This window comes from Chionomys nivalis, chromosome 2 (genome assembly GCF_950005125.1).
Source record: "Chionomys nivalis chromosome 2, mChiNiv1.1, whole genome shotgun sequence".
Taxonomy (NCBI): Eukaryota; Metazoa; Chordata; class Mammalia; order Rodentia; family Cricetidae; genus Chionomys; species Chionomys nivalis.
In genome coordinates this window covers 104,067,935-104,087,903 of record NC_080087.1, presented here as the reverse complement: position 1 = coordinate 104,087,903, position 19,969 = coordinate 104,067,935, and the positions used below count along the sequence as shown (strand labels likewise).

General features: G+C 48.5%; 3 protein-coding genes across 3 annotated transcripts; 1 reads left to right on the top strand and 2 right to left on the bottom strand.

The window, feature by feature from the left end:
- Positions 1 to 1,473: 1,473 nt before the first annotated feature.
- LOC130870099 (olfactory receptor 12) lies at positions 1,474 to 2,445 on the top strand. Its single transcript, XM_057762681.1, has one exon. The coding sequence runs from the start codon at positions 1,474 to 1,476 to the stop codon at positions 2,443 to 2,445; it is 972 nt and encodes a 323-aa protein (XP_057618664.1).
- A 9,533-nt stretch (positions 2,446 to 11,978) lies between these two features.
- On the bottom strand, positions 11,979 to 15,375 carry Cops9 (COP9 signalosome subunit 9). Its single transcript, XM_057762396.1, has 3 exons — positions 15,243 to 15,375; positions 13,448 to 13,520; positions 11,979 to 12,232 (listed from the first exon to the last, which is right to left on the bottom strand). The coding sequence occupies exons 1-3, from the start codon at positions 15,303 to 15,305 to the stop codon at positions 12,195 to 12,197; spliced, it is 174 nt and encodes a 57-aa protein (XP_057618379.1). The 5' UTR covers positions 15,306 to 15,375; the 3' UTR covers positions 11,979 to 12,194.
- Positions 15,376 to 17,591: 2,216 nt separating this feature from the next.
- On the bottom strand, positions 17,592 to 18,729 carry Otos (otospiralin). Its single transcript, XM_057751300.1, has 3 exons — positions 18,672 to 18,729; positions 18,517 to 18,543; positions 17,592 to 17,776 (listed from the first exon to the last, which is right to left on the bottom strand). The coding sequence occupies exons 1-3, from the start codon at positions 18,727 to 18,729 to the stop codon at positions 17,592 to 17,594; spliced, it is 270 nt and encodes an 89-aa protein (XP_057607283.1).
- Between the last annotated feature and the right edge of the window lie 1,240 nt (positions 18,730 to 19,969).

Here is a 19,969-nt window from a genome sequence, read left to right as displayed (position 1 = left end):
CTGAAGCCCTGCATCTAACCATGCAGGAGACAGTGATGCTTCTGGCTCTGTAAGGAAGGGCCCAGGGATACAGAAGCTGTCTCTTCATAGACAGTGGCAGTCAGCTCTCTCACGATGGAGCAGCATCCTCCACCCTTGGCCAGCTGTCATTTCCGCTGACGCTGAGGATACCCTGCATCCTTGGCAAGCTGGAGAGGCCATGCGTCTCCTTCCTTTAGTTGGAAACAAGGGACAGGCTTGACATTAACATTTCCTGGCATTTCACACTCACTGTGAAGAAAAGTGTGATCCAGCAGTGGGAGGCATGGGGGAATTGCTGAGCGTGTGAATGCAAAGCCAATACATTTATTTATACCTTTGAACTAGCAGTAAGATGGTCATGGTTGAGATAATAGTGCTTGGTTGTCTCAACCAGATTCCTCCACCCTAACCCAGCCCATGTACACAATGGAGGGAAATAATAGGGGCACTAATGGGCTTGCCCAGCCCAGATCTCTAAGACATCTGAGCCACCCCAGGGTAATGGAGCCTCTTGCATCTCTTGGGAGCAAACAGAAAAGTGACAGCCAGCTTCACATAGGACACTCCTGTGTTGTCAGCCCTCTGATCCCTATGAATAAGAGAAAGTAATTATGAATGGCCAGAGGCCAGTTTTGTCTAGTTTTCAAGAGCAAAGAATAAAATTTTAGAAACCCTCAAAGCTGAGGTGAAGCAGAAATAAGAGCTGCCAGGGAGATAGGGTTTGAAGCCATCACATGTGGCAAATACGTTTGGGCCCCAGTCTTGGTTTTTCAGTACATGGTTCTGGGCTGCAACCTCACCACAGTCTCCGACATCTATACATTAGCCGGAACTCCTGACAATCAATCAGGCGGCTTCTTCATGCTGATTGTCACTCTGGAGTCAGAGCTACTGAGGTATGGCCAGCATTCTGTAAGCCACAAAGACATGCAGCTTCAATGTAGGGATGACTGATCCCTGTTCCGGGTTCAGCCTACAGATGGAAGAGCCAACCAGTACAAGGCTTGAGGGGCAGGAGACCCTCATAAACATTCTCTCATCAGTAAGAAGAAGTGTGGGAAATGTAGTGTGGGTCTTGATAACTGAGTGTCCCAAAGGCTCTTCTCAGAAGCATCCTCTTCCATAGAGAATGAGCAACTCAGACGCAATACAGGGATGCTATAAGGCTGTCTGCACCCTCAGGGTCCCTGGGATCTAGAAGCCTCTTCGGATCCCTAGAGCATAGCTCAGTCCCATTCACAGAGAGGGTTTGGCACAAATTAAGCAAACTGAAAGAAATGTTTCCTTGCAGGAGGCGCCAGCCCATCTGGTAGATAAGAGCAGCAAGTGAACTGTCCATGGTAAACAGCATGTCACCAACAGGTTCCAGCAGCCTGTAGAACACCCGACTGGACCAGTGAGAACTCCTCCCTCTTGCCGTCTCCATCTGCCTCTCTGCCTCTGTCCCCACTCATGGCCACAGCAGTCCACAGAAATGGGAGTCTCTCGGCAGTGTCCTTGCAGGGGTTCGTGCTGATGGGATTTGGGGGAGGCGCAAAGACCCAGGCCCTGCTCTTTGCTGTCTTCCTGGCCCTGTACGTGGTGACTGTCCTGGGCAACCTCACCATGATCGTGGTCATCACCCTGGATGCCCGCCTGCACTCCCCCATGTACTTCTTCCTCAAGAGCCTGTCCTTTGTCGACCTCTGCTACTCCTCTATCATCGCCCCCAAAGCCATGACCAACTTCCTTTCCTCCTCGAAGGTCATCAGCTTTGAGGGATGTGCCACCCAGTTCTTCTTTTTCTCCTTGTTGGCTACCACTGAGACTTTCCTCTTAGCTGTGATGGCCTATGACCGTTTCATGGCCATCTGCAGTCCCCTGAGGTACCCTATGACCATGTGCCCTACGACTTGTGCCCGTCTGGTGCTGGGTACCTTTTGTGTGGGCTGCCTGAACTCCATTGTGCAGACCAGCCTCACGTTCCAGCTGCCCTTCTGCAGCTCCAACCGTATTGACTACTTCTACTGTGATGTTCCCCCATTGCTCCAGCTGGCCTGTGGCAGCACAGCTCTCAATGAGCTCCTGCTCTTCGGCCTCTGTGGGTTCATCATTGTGAGCACTACCTTAGCTGTGCTGGTTTCCTATGGCTACATAGCTGTGACCATCCTCAGGATGCACTCAGGATCTGGGAGGCACAAGGTCTTCTCCACCTGTGGCTCTCATCTGACAGCCGTGTCTTTGTTTTATGGCACTCTTTTTGTCATGTACGCACAGCCGGGAGCAGTGACATCCATGGCACAGGGCAAAGTGGTCTCCATCTTCTACACCCTGGTCATCCCCATGCTCAACCCCCTCATCTACAGTCTGCGCAACAAGGATGTGAAGGACGCCCTGTGGCGGTTGGGACACAGACACAACCTCGTGAAAAAGGGTGGACAATGAAGGGCTATCCTGAAGCCGGAGGGAAGGGGTCTGTGGGGATCACCGAGCGCTGAAAACCACCACCTTCCTTCAAATGAAAATGGACATGTGTAAAATCATTTACCCATCGACATTCAGTCTTCTTTTAGACTATTTCATGGACACAGCATTGGCCTACTGTGAGCTACAAAATTCTGCATGCAGAACCCTAAAGGTTGAAAAGGGTGGGGTCTCCAATCAATGAAGACCTGCTAAGAATGTCAACCATCCCCAAGTCAAAGCGGGTCTGACTCCTCTATCCACTGCCATTCGGCTTCTCTGGGCCACGTCCTGGCCTCCTCTATAGGAGAAGTTATGCATTTTTATCTTGATCAAGTTTATCAGTAAGCAAAACGTTTCTACCCAGTTAACCCTCCAACACAATGCCTTGTTGAAGTAAGAGCGGCAGGGCTGCGTCCCCGGCACCCGGCCGCCCGCATGGCTAGCTTATGCCCCGAAATAATTGCATGGAAACTGTATTCTTTTAATCACTACCTGGCCCATTATTTCCAGCCTCTTATTGGCTAGCTCTTACATATTGATCTAACCCATTTCTAATATTCTGTGTAGCACCATGAGCTGGCTTACCAGGGAAGATCTTAACCTGCGTCTGTCTGGAGTGGGAGAATCATGGCGACTCCTCACTCGGCTTCTTTCTCCCAGCATTCTGTTCTGTCTACTCCGCCTACCTAATTTTCTGTCCTATTAAAGGGGCCAAGGCAGTTTCTTTATTACTTAACCAATGAAACAACAGATAGAAAGATGACCCACCTCCATCAATGCCTGCTCTGGTGGCCATGTGTGACAGGTATCTCAAACTGCCTCTCCTCTTCTTCCACTTTTCAGCCCATCTTTCTTCTGCACAACTGCCAGGAGCTCTCTCAAAACAACAACTTAGTCAATGGCCAAGGCACTCTGGCTAGTGAGGCTGGTGTCAACAAAGAGTAGGTCTACTTGGGATGTCCCAGAACTAACAAATGATACCTCTTTTAAGAACGATCCCAGCTGGGTCTGGAGAGACGGCTCAGTGGTTAAGAACACTTGCTGCTCTTTCAGAGTACCTGAGTTCAGTTCCCAGCACCCTAGCTCCAGGGTGTCTGACCTCAGGCCTCCTTGGCACACGCACTCATGTGCACATACCCATGTACACGCATACATGCACATAATTAAAAGTAATAAAAAATTATTTTTAAAGAAGGATCCAAGCTAGAAGTCTGTGGGTTTTGAGGTGCTTCCTCTTAAGCTAGAAACTTCATCAGATTCCTGCTCCATCACAGCTCTCAGAGATGAATCCCCAGACAGAGCACCCAGCTTCTTAGAAGAGTTGTGTGAGGATGTGTAGATATCCACCTCATATGGAAATGCACTTTAAACAATATATATATATATAGATAGATACATCATACATACATACATACATACATACAAACATACAAACATAAATAAATATAGACTTGCAGTATACAAGAACACATTTGGATCATATCTGTAGTAGCTCTGCAAGGGCAATACAACCTGGTCAAGAGAAAGTATTTGTTCAGATCTTAGTGTCCTCGCACCATTTGTTGACATTGCCTCGCAAGGTGACCTCCCACCCTGAATCCAACATATAGACTCGGTGTTTTTTTGTTTTGTTTTCTGTTTGCTTGCTTGGTTTTGCTTGTTTTTCGAGACAGGGTTTCTCTGTAGCTTTTGGAGCCTGTTCTGGAACTTGCTCTTGTAGACCAGGCTGGCCTTGAACACAGAGATCCGCCTGCCTCTGGGCAGTGGTGGCACACGCCTTTAATCCCAGCATTCGAGAGGCAGAGGCAGGCAATTAGACTCATTTTAAACACTTCAGGTTACGCAACTAGCTGTGAATAGAAGTGCACAGCCCTTCTTTCTCTACGACTGGCTTTCATTTCTCAACAATACCTTTCTAAGGTCAATGCTTGTAATGGTCTACAACACCAGACTGTTTTTTTTTTCTGTAAAAGATTATATTACTATATTGATTCCATCTCAGATGCTCCCCAGGTTAACAAAAGTTTGCATCCTTATTAAAATGTCACACATTTTAATATCATAAATTAGAAATACATTCAACTGTTAATTAATTAGATTAAATTATTTAATTTATTCTTGTTCATATTGACGACCTACCTTATAAGGTTGCAGTTGAGCAAAACTATCTAACTGCAATACAATGCCTACTTGATTCTAGAATGCAAAGTGTCTCATGTGGTTCAACGCCGTACTAAATATGGAAAGCATAACAGTTGTAGAAGTGAGCTTTTACATAATCATAAAAATCAAAGTAAGTTGATCCTGAACCTTTGTAAGCTCTGTAGACCATCTGATATGATATTAACATCATATTTTATTCATTTGTCCTACTGACATGAACATTCAGTTTGTTTCCACTTGCCAGTTTTGAAGACAATTCAAATTTGTTTACCTTTATGCCTTTTAAATTTTGATTGGTATACAAAGAAAAGAATTTCATTGTGATGTTTGCTTACATGTATACACATATATTCACATATATTGTGTATGTATGATAATAGAAAGAGGGCCTATATATAAAAATAAATATCTATACACATACTCATACATGTCTTCACATTCAGTTCTACCCTTGCCATCCCCAACCCCCCCCCCCAAGTTGGTCCCTTTCATCCTTAGTCCCCTTAAATTGTTCCCATCATGGTTCCCTGACATACACATTCTATTGCCTTCATATGTTCCCCATCTCCACCCTTAGACACCCCCTCTCCTCAAAGGACCCCTTTTATACACATACATGTATCTTTGTGTGCATATACATGTATATATGTATGTATGTAGCTATTCCGTACACCAGAGAAAGATTGTGGTAACCGTTTCTGAGCCTGGCTTATCCCTCTTAACAGGATGATCTTCACTTCCATAAAGTCTTCTACAAATGCCATAATTTCATTTTTTAACAGCTGAATAAAACTCCACTGTGCATATACCTAATTTTACTCATTCATTCCTCTGTTGATGAACATTCAGGCTGGTTCCATGCCTTGGTTATTGAGAATGGCTCAGCAATAAACGTTGTGGGCAAGTACCTCATTGGTACACTGACTTAGACCCCATTGGCTATTTACACAGGGCGATAAATCTGGCCATGTGGTGTTTCTGTTTAGTTTTTCAGGAAGCCATGCTGGCCACTATAATGACAGCACTCGTTTATATTCCACCCACAGCAGGTAAGTGTTCCCCTCTGCACACCACCAGCCTCCCAGGATTATTTGTTTTTGTTTATTAAATGTTTTTCTTTATTTTACATCCCGACGTTTATTCTCTCTCCCCTCCCTCCTTCCCTCCCATTCCCTCCCCCACCTTTGCTCATTTCCTTATCACAGCCGTTCTGATGGGGTGAGAGGACATCTCAACATAGTTTTAATTGCCTTTCCTTACTAGCTAAAAGCATTGGACTCTTCCTAATATTCATTGGCCAGTTGAATCTTTTCTCCATTTATTTGTGTACTTGTCGACTAGATGGACTTTGGGAATCATATTAACCCTGTAGGATGTGCAGTTGCAACAGATTTCTTTCCCATTTTTAGACCATCCTTCAGTCTGCTGATCATTTGCTGTGCAGAGGCTTTTGAATTTCATCAAATCCTACTTATCAATCACTGGGTTATCTCCTATGTTGTTGGAGTTCTTTTTTTTAAAAGTCCTTACCTATGCCTATATCTTAAAGGTCTACCCAGTCTTTCTCTAGCCGTTTTGAAGCTTCCTACATTAAGGTCTTTGATTATGTTTTATTTGAGTTGGGTATGATATAAGATACAGTCATGTTTTGTTCTTTTCGTAGTACCATTTGTTAAATAGGCTGTCTTTGACATACATATGTGTAGACATCTTTGCAAAGATTAGGTGGGGGAGGCAGCTGATTGGGTTTATTTTGGGGCCCTGTATTCTAGTCCATTTGTTTATCTGTCTACTTTTGTGCCAGCACCACACTGGGTTCATCGCTGTGGTTTGTATATTTTTATTTTGAGATCAGGAACTATGTTGGCTCAAGCATTGCTCTCTCTTAGGGTTATTTTGACTAGTCAAGGTCTTTTGTGCTTCCATCCAAATTTTAAGATCCTTTTTCTAGTTCTGAGAAGGACATCATTGGGACTTGATGGGGATTGTGTAGATCTGTAATGCTTTTATTAGCATAGAAACTTTCATATCTTTAATCCCAACAAGTTATGGACATGGGATGCTTTCCCTCTCCCAGTGTCCTCAATTCTTTTCCTTGGCGTTTTAAAGTTTTAGAAGTAGAGTTTCATGGTGAGTGTGCTACTTCTTCTGCCTCATGCTTCATCCTGATACTCTCTCCATCTTGGGCTAGGCTATCAGTGATGCTTGGTTTCCATCTTGTTTATTATTTGATCCACTGACTTTTTTCATTTCCAGTGTTTCTGTCTTTTCTCCCCCAAATGTCAACTTCGTTGCTGAAATGTCTCCTGAATTTTGCTGACTTTCTCCTCTCTTTTCCCAGGTTTTCCCTCCTGGTCCTGTGTTGATATCCTTATAATTCATCTGATTATCTGTATTCTCTTTCAATTACAGACCTTTTTTCTAGTAAATTTCTGAGCTCTTCATTTGGTCTTTGTGGTGGTTTGAATAGGAAGGTTAGAGTGGCCAAGGTGGGGTGTTATGGGCTAGAGAGGGCTCCCCCTTCACCGAAGTCAACTGAGCTCAAGGCTGGACACACGGAGAGTCCAAGTTTGTAAGCTTGTGTAAGAATGAAGGCTCTTTGCTTTTACATACAGGACACGGTCTCCTAGTTGGTTTTGGGAGGACTACATGATCTGGCCATTATTGAGATTTCACAGTGTAGTGAAAATATTTTTTGCTTTTCTATTTTCTTAAATTAGAAAAACTTCACACAAGCTGAAGTTAGCTAAGCATTCACTCAGGGGTCGACCTCCAATCCAGAACAGGCTCAAGAGCTCCAACTGTCACGATGCTCCGGCACAGACAGAAAGCCGGAAGAGGTTTGAGAACCCACCTGGTGTCCGACAGGCACCCTCATCTAACGTGGTTGGCCACCTGTGACGGGATGCTACCAGGCTACCCACTGTGCTAGGTCTGGGCTCCACCACCAGGCTCAGCCGAGGCTCGTTACATTGGAACTCAAGCACAGGGCATATTCTTGTGCCGAACTCGGTTTAGCGTATGTTCTTCAGGGAGTGTTAACTTTTTGATTGAGGTAACTAGTTTTTCCATTGTTTTTTATTTTTAGTCCTGAAACCTTGTCCACTGCTAAGACAGCCATGAAAGTTCTATTTGTTTGCTTGGTTTTGGTTGGTTGTTTTTTGCTTGTTGCTTTAGTAATATAGCTTTACATCAATGGTCCAACTCAAATTAACTTTTATATGCCATGTGAGAAAAGGACTGGAGATAATACCTCCAAGTAAAGATTTTTTAGTTCAAGCACATCTGTTGCAAGGCTGTGGAATTTCCTCCACACCTTCGTCAGAAGCCCCCTAATCCAGCCTGGGCTTGTTCAGAGCTCCACATCTACGCTGCGGAGCATCTTGGGAAACTCTGTGCTGCGTGCGCATTCCTCATTCTCTTGGGGAAATACCTACTTGGGATTTGCGGGAAAGTATTCTGTAGGGTATAGAAGAAACCAAAGCCCCTCAATGTGATCATAATGGATGAAAGTCCTACCAACTGTGGAGGTCCAAGGGCGACTCCATCATCGTGGTGATATTTGGTCCATCTTTTTTAACTTTACACTTAGGTTGTTAAAATCAACGTGGACTAGACCTTCACTGTCAATTTAACCTGCGTTTCGCTGAAGGCTGATGGGTCTGTGCATCACGTTGGAGCTCTCTGAACATTCATATGGAGTTATAAATATAAATGAGTTATATACAAAACATCTTTTGCCACTTTTTTCATTACCTTGGACATGCTTGCTCTTGATTTATAGTTCCTGACATAGGCAAACTGTTTTTGACAAAGCATGTCAGATAAGTGAACTGTGGACATCTCTTCAGAGTCTTAGCTTGTGATTTCCTCAAGAGTATATAGCTGCGCAGAAATCATCAGTGTCTTGAAGTCAGTATTGCAGAAATCCCCCTCAGTGGAGACAACAGAGACAGGTAGGGGAGGCAGATATCCTGCCTCAGGTCGCTAACTGAGATCAGATCCTGGGTCTCTTACAGAAACGGACACTGCAGTCAAAGACAGTCTATCCTGCTGCTCACTTCAGCATGAGGCTGGGTTCCCATCCTACCCTGTAAGCCCCAGCTTACCTATCTGCAAAGAGAGCCCACTGTGCCCTTCTTCAGAATGTTCTGAGGACCAACACCAGGCTCCACACTGGCTTGCAATGAATGACATCTTTTGGAAGCATGTTCATCAGTAAGATGTTAAATAAATAAATCTGTAATTGCCCCCAAATGTTACTTCCATTGCGGGTCTTGTGGTTGTCCTGCCTCAGCAAGAATTCTTACGGACTTTTCCAACATTTGTGCAACTGCCCAGTTGGGGCACAGTTGGGGGTACAAGGATGAGCTTCCCAAATAACAGTATAAATTAAGAATCAGCAAAATGAAATTTGAAGTTAAAATAGACAAAAACAAAAACTCAGCAAAACAAAACACCCAACCAGAGAGTGCTGACCAGAACAAACATCCCAGGACCTGCATACAGAAAGCCCCAATCTGTGGACCCACAGTTTCAAAATCCATTTCTGTATTTCCACAGTGTGAGCAGAGCAGACAGCAGGAAGCCTCCAGGAGAGCCTGGTGCACCTGCTTTTCAGAGGAACTCCTCCCTCTGCAGGTCCCTTTCAGAACAATACCCAAACCACCCAGACACAATTGGCTAGGAAAAAGGACTTGCACGCTTGCAGACCAAATTATACCTGTCCAAATATAACTCTTCAAGCCCTAATGAGTGCTGAGTCATGTAGTCATTCACTGTTCACAGCATAAACCAGCTGGCAGATCTTGTCCCTGGCTGTCAACCCTCCTGTTTATTTTAGTTATAAATGGAGCCAAAGAAAACAGAGTAAGACCCCAACCTGGGTGCCAGCCTTTACCTAGGACTGCCTGGCCCACCACAGGTGGCCACCCATTTTGGCTTTCAATCCTCCTCCCTCCATCTGGACTAAGCACATTCTCCTAAGGCTCCTCTCTTCTGCCTGCATGAGGCCACCTGCAAGAGCTCCATCCAGGTGGGGCCAGCACCTGCCCCTGATCTCTGAGCTCTAGCCTGCACCGCTGACACATTGGATTTGCACATATTTCCTCATAGAATGAAAAGCATGACCTTTTAGAAACATGAGTATACTTGTATAATCACATGTGTAGGTGTTTGCGATCACAGCCCATAGACTAACATGGGCTGTATAGGTGATGAGTTCTGTATACATGTATACGTCTTACTCACCCAAAAAGCATATACCTTTATATACGGTGTATATCAGTGTATATTTTTTGTACATGTAAACAGATAAGAATGTCATTGAATGCATTTCTCTCATTTTCTAAAGAATGTTGGGCTTTGGCTCTGTGACCTGCTTCTAGAGAGTGACTTCCAAACCAACCATTATCTGGCCTTGCTGATGGCCTCTGAGCCCTCTCACACACACCCTAGACCAGGCAGCACACCACAGATGTGTTTTGGTTCCTTGTTCCCTTTAGGCTGATGTTCGGCTGTCCATGTTTGCACACTCTTCAACTCCAAAGTGAATTGTCTGCTATTTGCTCCTCCTCCAACCCACTCACACTGAAACCCCACCCTGGGAAGTACTAGGAGGCCCAGCCTTTGGGAGGTGACTTAAGTAGAGCCGCTACAGATGGAATCAGGGCTCTTGCTGGGACAAAGCCTGGCATCTCTCTCCTTAAGACCTAGGACATGGTTTGCAAACCACATGCACTTGAGGCATGCATGTGGTTATATTTAGCAGACATCTGCTGAGACCCTACAATATGTCGGACGGTTTGTCTGATGCTGAGAACAAAGAGGCAAGGTCATCCCTCAAATACAGTGACTATTGCTAGACTTACCTGCTGCTGCCCTTGAGGTGACAGCCACCTAACAGTACACAACATTGACTTTCCTCCAAAGTCACCTAACAGCCATTATAACTGTATCCTGGCCCATCTGGGAGCCATTATTCAGAACCTGCGGTGTAACTTGCACAATTCAGTGCTGTCCAAAGCCCTGCATTGATCCAGGGCTGGATGCTTCTGACACAGGACCCATGATGTCTCATGGCTGTCACTATGTGGGGTCACCCGCTGCTCCCCTGCCCTGGGTAAGAAAAGGCCCTCTCACAGCATGATGGTGCATGGTTCTATCTCCCAAAGCAGAGGCATGGTCATTGTTGGCTATCCGTGAGACTTTGTGAGACCAGACAGAAGGCAGGCCAACTAAAATGTCCCCAAGTGTTCCCTGTGGGACATAACCTCCCTGAAGGTGTGTCACTGGGAAGAGCAGAAGCCAGGAGCAGGATAGAAGCTAAAGTCCCTTTCACTTGGAGTTGACCCTGACAGGTCGGAGGGGAGGGAGCTCCCTCTTCTCAGTACTGCAGGAGCTGCAGGGCTTCCGAGAAGGGAAAGGACTCCACAGGGCAGAAGGCAGCCCTCCAGGGTTTCTAGCTGTGGTCTCTGGGCCGGGCTGGGTCCTAACAAGGTTCTCTGCACACACGAGTAGTCACTGCACAGCTCTCTGTCCTTCACCTCAGGTCTTTCCTTCCTGTTGAAGGCTGGGGATCCCCAAACCAGAAGCACCTCAGCCACCAGCATCCCTGTCTAGCAGTAAGGACACTAAGGCACTGCCAACTCTGGCCCTGAAAGCGGCGAACAGTGTAACCTGGTATGGGACTCCTCGAGCCTTCACTGTGAAACTGCTATGTCATCTTAATTGTCTCAGCCATTCGTAGCCAATAAGTCTTTTTTTTTTTTTTTTTTTTTTTTGATTTTTCGAGACAGGGTCTCTTTGTAGCTTTGGTGCCTGTCCCGGAACTAGCTCTTGTAGACCAGGCTCACCTCGAACTCCCAGAGATCCGCCTGCCTCTGCCTCCCGAGTGCTGGGATTAAAGGCGTGTGCCACCACCGCCCGGCTCCAATAAGTCTTTTAAAACTGTGTCCCACAGACTCTGTACCCTCCTCTAAGAAGCAGCAGCATGGCATTTCTCAGCAGAAGGCTCCTTCAAAGTCACTACCCTAGCTAGCCATCCTGGACCTCTCTACTCTCAGGTCTTCCAAGAGCAGCAGCTCTAGGAAGGAGGCTACATAAAAATGTGGTGTGTAGTAGGTCTTCATCCACGGGGCAAGGGCTCATTTAGTCAGGTCTCCAAAGTGCTCTGGCAGGCATCTGCACACGCCTGCACAGTCCATGCTGACCCAGACAGTACATCCCCAGCCTCTGCACATGGAAAGCTGCATGTTGAGTTTGCTATGGGAATAGACGCGGTTTATTCCTGTGTTTGCATAAGGGGAGGGGGAATTGCAATATTCATCCAAAAGCACAGAAATCAAAGCTACCCTGCATGTTATGGTGCTGTTTTTAATTTAAACAAGGACAAGGGGCTAGTATTCTCAGAGACCGCAGCACCCAGTTGGTTCAGACAGTCCTCCTCCTGTGACTGACCAGGTCCTGACTTCTAGTGATCTCTGCAAGGTCTCCTTAACCATCTGATCCTGTCCGGATAAATTCAAGACACGTCACAGATGTGGAGCAAATACAACTGGACAGCCTCACTGGACATCATCATCATCAAAGAGATCTTCAAAATCTGTGGGGAAAAAAATAACACATTATCAGATATAGGACAAGCAAGTGGAGAAACTGCCGCAAAATGAACTTGATGACAGTTGGAAAGGCAGAGAGAGGCAGACAGCAAAGGATCCCCAAGACAGGCTCTCACCTTTATCCAGCCAGAGAGAGAAGACAGAACTCTGGGGGGGGGATGGGGGGCGCAGTATTGTCTATAGTGTATTCTTGATCACATCATAATTTAGAAGGCATTTTTATAAAGGCATGGGGGTTCTGTAGACACACACACAAGCACCTTGTAGTTTGGCATGAAAACAGCAATGCATCCCTGAAGGTCGAAGGCTCCGGTGTTACGTGTGTGTCCCCAAACCCCCCTTGTGGCACCAGTTGGGCAGAAGTAATGTCTCCAGGGAGGAATGCACCCATCTGACTCAAGCAGCAGCCACATGCCAAAGAGTCCCCAAACCCAACTGGGCTCAGGACTTCAGGAAAGCTGGAAATCAGCATGGCTTGATGAGCCTTGGTTCTTTGGGGAGCCATGCACCACAGAGCTAAGCTGGATGGAAAGGGAGAAAAACCCACTACCCTCCCAGGAGGACACTTCCCTTAAATTCCCACTTGCCGTTTAAACCCTAAGGAAGGGTCAACCAGTAGGAACGAGGCCTTCGGAAATCAGAAGAACAAGAGGGTACCAAACATGCCCTGTTATGTACCTGGAGACTTTACAGTCAGCTTTCACTGTTTACTTGGTAAAATATTCTAACCAAGAAAGCTCTGAACTAGGAGACAGAAGTACATCCTCCATCCTGACTTCAGACACAGGGCGAGCTCAAGCACAGCACAGCTGTTACAACACAAAGGCAGCAGAGGACAAGAGAATCCAGGTGGGCAAACAGGCGTGACCCAGGACAGAGTAGGAGAAGACAGAGCCATGCAGGTCCCTACGCCCAGGTCTGGGTACAGCCATAATCAATGCGTCCATTTGCATATGCTATCTATGCCAGTGCTCACACTCAACCTGGGGTGCTGGGGAGGGATTTATTTCATGCTTTTCCCCCCAAATAAGGCTGACAGCCAGAACTAATAGCCAGGTGACCACACACTTGGCACAGTACTGAGAAAGGGCATAAAGTCTGGGCTATACTGTACCATCATCCAAATTATCCATGGCACAAAGCTGCCCACTGCAGAGGAAACTCAGATTAAGCCTGGCACCCAATCCTGGCATACTCACCATTAAAAAAGTCCGCATGAACTGCCTTTTCATTGGCTGCCAAGTCCATCAAGAGCCCGGTGCTCCCTCCAGCCTGGAGAATGAAAGGTAAGGTCATTCCAGTGTGTTTGTTTTCTAAAAGCAGGTGGTAGGTTCATTTCCATACCCACCCTCCTCCCTGGAACAGAACATTGAGAGACAGGAAGAACACTCAGGTTGGAGCCAGAATTTTCCAGACAAAGGAAGCAGTGTGAATGGGGAAGCCAGGCAAATGATTTTAAAGGGCTCTCGAGGCCCTGTGTTCCTCGAGTCTTCTGTGGCATTGCCCTGTGTAGCACTCTTTTCAGCCCCCAGCAAGCCTGATAACAACTCTGGTCCCTCCCCTCTGAGAATACAGCCACGCCCCCTGGGAAGCTGACCACCCCAGCACAGGTCTGCGATGCTGCTCCCAGAGGACCCTTCAGGGCTGCCACCATATGGTGGTGGTAAAGCCAGGCCACAGCCAATCTGTGAGATATGATGCTCTGGGGGACTCTATGCCACTTAGTCACCTGAGAGGTGGGAGCAGAGATCTCTGGTGGGCACCCTGGACAGGTGACCCAGGCCCCTTCTTGCGTGTGCCCTAACACCCCAAGGCTGCTTGCTCAGCCTTCTCCTGGTTCTCAAATGACTGAACACCTTTCAACATGCTCTCTGGACTCTGCCTCCCTCCCCAGCTCCATCACTACAGTAAGCCATCAAGATTCTGCCTCTGAAATTCTGACCTTCGCTGTCCCACTCAGAATCTCTTTCGGGCTTAATCCTTCCTGTCTCTATTTCTCTACTGTCTCCCTACAAACCCAAACTCGGAACCCTCCAAAGGACCAACCTCCACAGGAAGTCGGCCTGTCTCTCCTCACAATGATGCCCCCACACTCCCTGCTGCAGTACAGAGGAGCTGGGGCTGAACGTGACTGCCTCAGCCGTGGATCACAGAGCCCATTCTGCAGGCTTCACGATGAGGCCCTGCCTGTTCCCTCCCCTCCGTGCCCGACTAGGTAACATTCCCTTCCTTTTGTGGGCCCGGGGAACATCACTCTTCCAGAGCTCTGCTCCTACGGCTCTTTTCATCCATGTCCACGTGACAACAGGACACATCCTTCACCATTTGGCTCAGGGGAGGTTCCTCTCTTGAGCCTCAACTGAGCCAACCGAAATCCCATGGATACTTCTGTAGGGCACCCCCACCCTTGCTATTACACTTAGGATTTGCGATCGGCCTCTTCTGGTCATATCTGACCTCTCTAAGGACAGGAGCCGCATCTGAGCATCTCTCTCTGAGCTTTTGGTGGGAGCAAGAGGTTCTGATTATACAAAAGCCAACAGACACTCCTCATCATAAGCACCTCACTGGAGCACCTCTTCCACATAAAGTCGTTCTATTGCCATGGTGGAGACCAAAGGAGTTAAGCCCGCTCCAAAACTCTGTGTATCTACAGGAATTAACCAAGTCCCAGCGAAAAGCACACAAATGCCATACATCGCCCCTTGTCCTTCCCCCAGGGCTTGGGGGTTGGCGGCCAGTCAGGCCATAGCTTCGCTCGGGCTTTCTCTCCTGGGAATATTTATCCGGAGCCCCAGTCAAAGAACTGTCTGCGCAGAAACCCTACTTCCTCGCTGCAATTCATGTTAACACTGACACCCTGCTACCGTCACCACCAGCTCCCGCTTCCCCAGCCGCCTGCAGCTTTTGACTCCGCAAGAGCCTGGGATCCCGCGCGTGCTTGCGGACCGTGCTCCCGCCCCCGTGCCCTGCTCCGTACTGCCGCAGTCCAACCTCGTCCAGGTCCACGTAGGGCCCCGCGCCCTCGGGAAACATCTCATCCACGGCTGGCTTCATCTCCGTGCTGCAGCCTTGCGCTCACTTCCGGCTAGTCCCGTCCACTTCCGGTGAACCTCCGAACTGGTCTAGACGCCGGAGGACCGCGCCTCGGTGGTGTCCCGCCACCCTGGCTTCTGGGCCCCTGAGCTGTCTGTCTCCCTCCAAGCAGGCTAGGGCAGCAGATTGCCGGTTAAGGACCAGCAGCACCCCACGGGCACGAGTGATCGGAGGAGAAAGGAGACTGTCCGTTTCTCGGCAGGGATGCAGCTCTAAACCGTCAGAATGACTGAGACAGAAACCGCAGGCGGTAATGGGGTAGCGAAAAGATGGGGGTAACAGAAATCCAAACGTTGTGCACAGTGGCCGTGACCCAGAATCCCTGCCTCAGTTCACTCGGAAATGGCTCAGGATCACCTCAGTCAAGAGGAGGAAGTAGCCCGGTACCCGTGGTCGCGTGAACGCAGACAAAACCGAAACAGGTGTTACCCACACGGGCGATAGTGTGGAGTCTTAACTAAGAAGGGATTTCTAACCCATGGGCATGGGCGAGCCTTGAGGATGTTGTTAAGTGAAATAAAACAAATGCTGTGGTCCCACTCATGAGATTCCCCGGGTAATGAAACTTCTAGAAATGCCGCAGTGTAGTGGCTTCGGGAGTAGCAGATGTTCAGAGGACAGTTTCAGATCTGCAAAGAGTTCTAGAGGTGTGTGTTTGCTGGAGGCAGGAGAGTTCGTTATATCACTGGACTGTCCATTTTAAGGTGCTATATTGTATTGTACCATGGTTTTTAAAGAATGACTGAAAGAAAAGAGATGAGGAAGGGATGGAGGGGGCGGGGATCATTGGGAGAGAAGAAATCCTGAGATACTCTGACAGTCTATTCTGGTGAGGCTCCTGGAGGTTCCCTAGGACTCTCTGTGTGCCTCCTTGTAAGATCCAGTTTTAATAAATATCCTTGTGAAATCAGTGTAGCAAGAAGCCTGAAACCAATTGATATCTGCCTGTTCCCCATGTCTGAGAGGTCTCATCACCCTCCACTATCCCCAGATGGTGTCATTTGACCCTGCCTTGAGCAAAACCCCTGTGTTACTCCTGAGTTTTTCCCATCCACCTCCCACCCCACTGCTTGGCTGTCAATCTGTATTTGCCAATGTTGAGTCAAGCCTCTCCATGCAGTACAAGGCTGTGGCTCTTGTACCTGTCACATGGCTTTGGATGGCCTCCCTTACTCTGATTTGATAGTGTTCAGGGACTGGGTTGTTGTTGTTGTTTTTCCTTGAACAACTTTGAGACATCAAGGACTCAGGGTCTGGGCTGCTAGAGTGAGAATCAGGGTCAAAGGGAAATCGACTTAGCCAAGATATAATGGGAATCGTGGCCTGGGCAGTCATTGCTACCCTCTCCCCGCCCCCAAGGCTAAGTGCAGGATCCAGGAGAAGTAAGCAATGGCTGGAGAGCCTCAGATGCCGGGTCACTGTTGTCCTGAGATGTCCAGGGAAGGTCAAACCAAGGAGGCTGAGACAGGCTGGCAGCCAAGAGGAGTCTTCTATTCAGTTTCTCTCTTAACTAGTGGCGGGGGAGGGGGTGGCATTAACCAGCGTGTTCTTGGCTTGCACGCCTCATATGTGTCGTGGAGTAAATAGGCTGCTGCTGCTGCCTTAATGCCACACTGTTTGCACATCTTCCCACACCCACGGGACTACCCAGGGTGACCGTTCCCTTCCCCCAGCAGCCTCAGCCTGGAATCTTTCCCTCAAAGACCAAGTGTGGTATATAACTCTCCCTCGCAGACAGGGATATGGCTCCGTGATTCCTGCTTCCCCCAGGAACATGATGTGCGCCAAGCATGGGTGCCTGGCCCCAACGTGACTGCTGTTCACGAAGGAGCTGCCTGGGATGTGTCCACTTGCCTAACTGGGTACATGGCCTTAACAAGTCAGGCTGAACTGATGTCTTTGTTTCAGATTCCTTACCTACAATCTGGGGCCACCATAGCCCACGCCCAGGTCATTATGAGGACAGAATGACAAGGTGATGCCTAAGGTTGAAAGCCCTGATTGACACTCCCGAGCATAGAAATCATGCTTGTTTTTATTAAAGGTGTGCTCAGTAGTTGTCAGAATAAAGCTACTTCACAGAGTGATACAGCACATATCAGCTCCTTGAAAGAAACCCACAGGGGTGTAATGCGTCTTCATAGGGAGTTTATTCAGCATGAGTCCCATCCCTTGTCCATCACTGGGTCTCTGGACCACCTTAGGCCCCAGCCAGTGCAGCCAGGCAGGCAGCAGACTGGACACTGCTCAGTCCTCCTGGTAGGGGACATGGAAGCCCAGGGTGCTCCCCAGAGGGAAGTGTGCAAAGAAGGTCCTGGCCATGTCCTCGATCTGTGGGTATGCACCCTGGGTCTGGAAATATTGCACGTAGTTCCAGAAGTCAGAGGTGGAGAAAGGCCAGTAGGGCATGGCTGGTGGCTGAGTGTAGGGGTCTGAAAGACACGGTAACTCCTCAGGGCCTGTCCCATCATCGCTGCCAGAATACCCCCATACAGCCAGGGCAAGTGGATGGTGTCCCCAGGGCCTGCCACAGTGATGACACCTTTTCAGTCAGGAGTGGGGTCGGAATCATTCTGAGTGTAGCTTTTGGCCATTAGGGTACCAGGTCTGGTAGGCAGAGAGAAGTGGGAAAGGAAATGGGGCCTTGTTCTTGTCTGGGGATATGCTGGACAGAGAGGCAGAGGGGTGAGGGGTGAGGGGCTCAGGCGCATGCCAGACAAGGCTTCAAAGCACACAGCACCCGAGTTCTAGAGCAGAGGACAGGTGGGATTGGACTGAGCTGGGACTCCTGAAGAGGTCCAGGGTCTAAGCCCAGGCGGAGGGTGGGACCCTGAGGGCGGGACCCTGAGGGCTCATCTGTCTCCTTTCTGCCTGGATGCTTCCATGTGACAGAAGACAAGATCCAGGGTCTAAGACCAGGGTGAGGGTGGGACCCCGTGGGCTCATCCATCTCCTTTCTGCCTGGATGCTTCCTTGTCCAGAAGACAAGGCCAACCTGGATCCCTCAGCATGAACAGCTCCCTACTGGCGACAGCACCTGCATTGTCATCCTCCCAGGAGAGCTAGGGCCCCCACTGTTCTATGCCTGCCAGGGAATGGCAACCTCTGCCCCCCACCCACCCGCATGTACTTATTCCAGAGAAAAGAAAGACATTTAGAAACAAAAAAGTACCTTTTTCCTCTGGCATTGGTTTGGCTCCTGCAAAAGAAAAGGAGAGCCATCACCTAGGGCAACCCTCCATTAACCCCTGCAGACCAAAACAAGGACGGGGTGAAGGAGAGACATGGAGAGCTACGGCTCCACCCGGTCCCTGAGTGGCCCCTCACCTGCAGGAATCGCCAGCAGGACGCCAATGGCCAGCCACCACAGCATGCAGGCTTGCATCCTCACCAAGGATATATGCAGTCAATGTACTCAGGACCACCTGCAGCAGGAAGAAGCCAGGAATGCTGCTGCTGCTGCCTCCGAGGACTAACCCATCCTGCTACCCCAAAGTGGGCTACCCTTAGGAACTCTAGTATTGTCATAGCTACTTCTGTTTCTGTTTTCCTAAATTATCATTCTGCGATGAAATCTTATTCATTCTGACTGTTTAGGAGATGACTCCTCTACCCCTCACCCCCGCCACACACACCAGGTTCACCCTATCTGTAGAGAAAGCGTTCCAAACCCTCCCAGAGGTACCTTGGTGCTGGTCTATTCCACCCGATCTGCAGCCTTGTGGGACCACTGCCAATGCTCAGTCTCCTCTTTATAGGAGGGCTGGGGACCAGAAAGGAAGCGCCACCTGCCTGAGCCATCAAACTGAATATTTCATCCCCAAGCAGAGGACTGTGGGTCTCTGTTTCCCAGCTGGCTGGCGGGAGGAGCTGGGGGAATAGGACCACAGATCAAATCCAACAGTTTTCAAAGCTGAGTTCAGCACGGCTGTATCTAATACCCCCTCCTCCCCAGAAGGAGGGCTGTTCTACATCTGATACAGGAGCTGCTGAGATCCCTGTCCTATGCTATGGGCCCCCTGTGATCCCACAGCCTCCTCAGTAAGCCTGCAGACACTCCCTCGCCCAGGATATTGGCAGAGCGGTCAGGGACAGGAAGTGTGGAGCCACACTGGACCCCTTCCCCAGACCATAGCTTTCCTCCAAGTCTCTACTAGGAAGGCACTGTCCCAGCCAAGGAATATTAGAAGCCAATAGGAACCCTTTAGCACATGTCTACTGTGTTTATCCCTTGCTAGAACCTGTGTCCACCTATCCAGGTAAGTATAGCCCTGTGGCTCCACCCCTGAGGTCTCAGCCCCTTGCTGGATGCAGAGCCTATGTCCAGATTAATGATCTCCATTGTATCCTTGGGGGGTCCTTCATTATGCTGAATGCAGGGCCTGTTTCCAGTTGTAATGGTTTCCATTGTTCCTTAACACTTCGGGGATTCTGGTACCCTGTTCTGGAGTTGTGTGGCCCAAGGGTCCCCAGTTCCTTGTAGTTGCCCCTCAAGTCCTCATCCAAACGACTCATGACTTATACTTTCCCAAGTAGCAGCCTAAATCTAACCAGAGACCCAGAGGGGGGTATAAATCAGTAGTATTGGCATTCAGCCACGCAGCAGAGAGCATCTGGTTTCACTT

What these genes read in the sequence shown, in the direction of transcription:
- LOC130870099 (XM_057762681.1), top strand. Translation starts at nt 1,474, where the DNA reads ATGGCCACAGCAGTCCACAGAAATGGGAGTCTCTCGGCAGTGTCCTTG.
- Cops9 (XM_057762396.1), bottom strand. Translation starts at nt 15,305, where the DNA reads ATGAAGCCAGCCGTGGATGAGATGTTTCCCGAGGGCGCGGGGCCCTAC. An exon ending in CCTACGTGGACCTGGACGAG is followed by an intron (nt 13,521 to 15,242) that starts GTTGGACTGCGG and finishes TTCATTCTCCAG; the next exon opens with GCTGGAGGGAGCACCGGGCT. An exon ending in TCATGCGGACTTTTTTAATG is followed by an intron (nt 12,233 to 13,447) that starts GTGAGTATGCCA and finishes TTTTCCCCACAG; the next exon opens with ATTTTGAAGATCTCTTTGAT.
- Otos (XM_057751300.1), bottom strand. Translation starts at nt 18,729, where the DNA reads ATGCAAGCCTGCATGCTGTGGTGGCTGGCCATTGGCGTCCTGCTGGCG. An exon ending in CCTGCTGGCGATTCCTGCAG is followed by an intron (nt 18,544 to 18,671) that starts GTGAGGGGCCAC and finishes TTTCTTTTGCAG; the next exon opens with GAGCCAAACCAATGCCAGAG. An exon ending in ACCAATGCCAGAGGAAAAAG is followed by an intron (nt 17,777 to 18,516) that starts GTACTTTTTTGT and finishes CGTGTCTTTCAG; the next exon opens with ACCCCTACACTCAGCCACCA.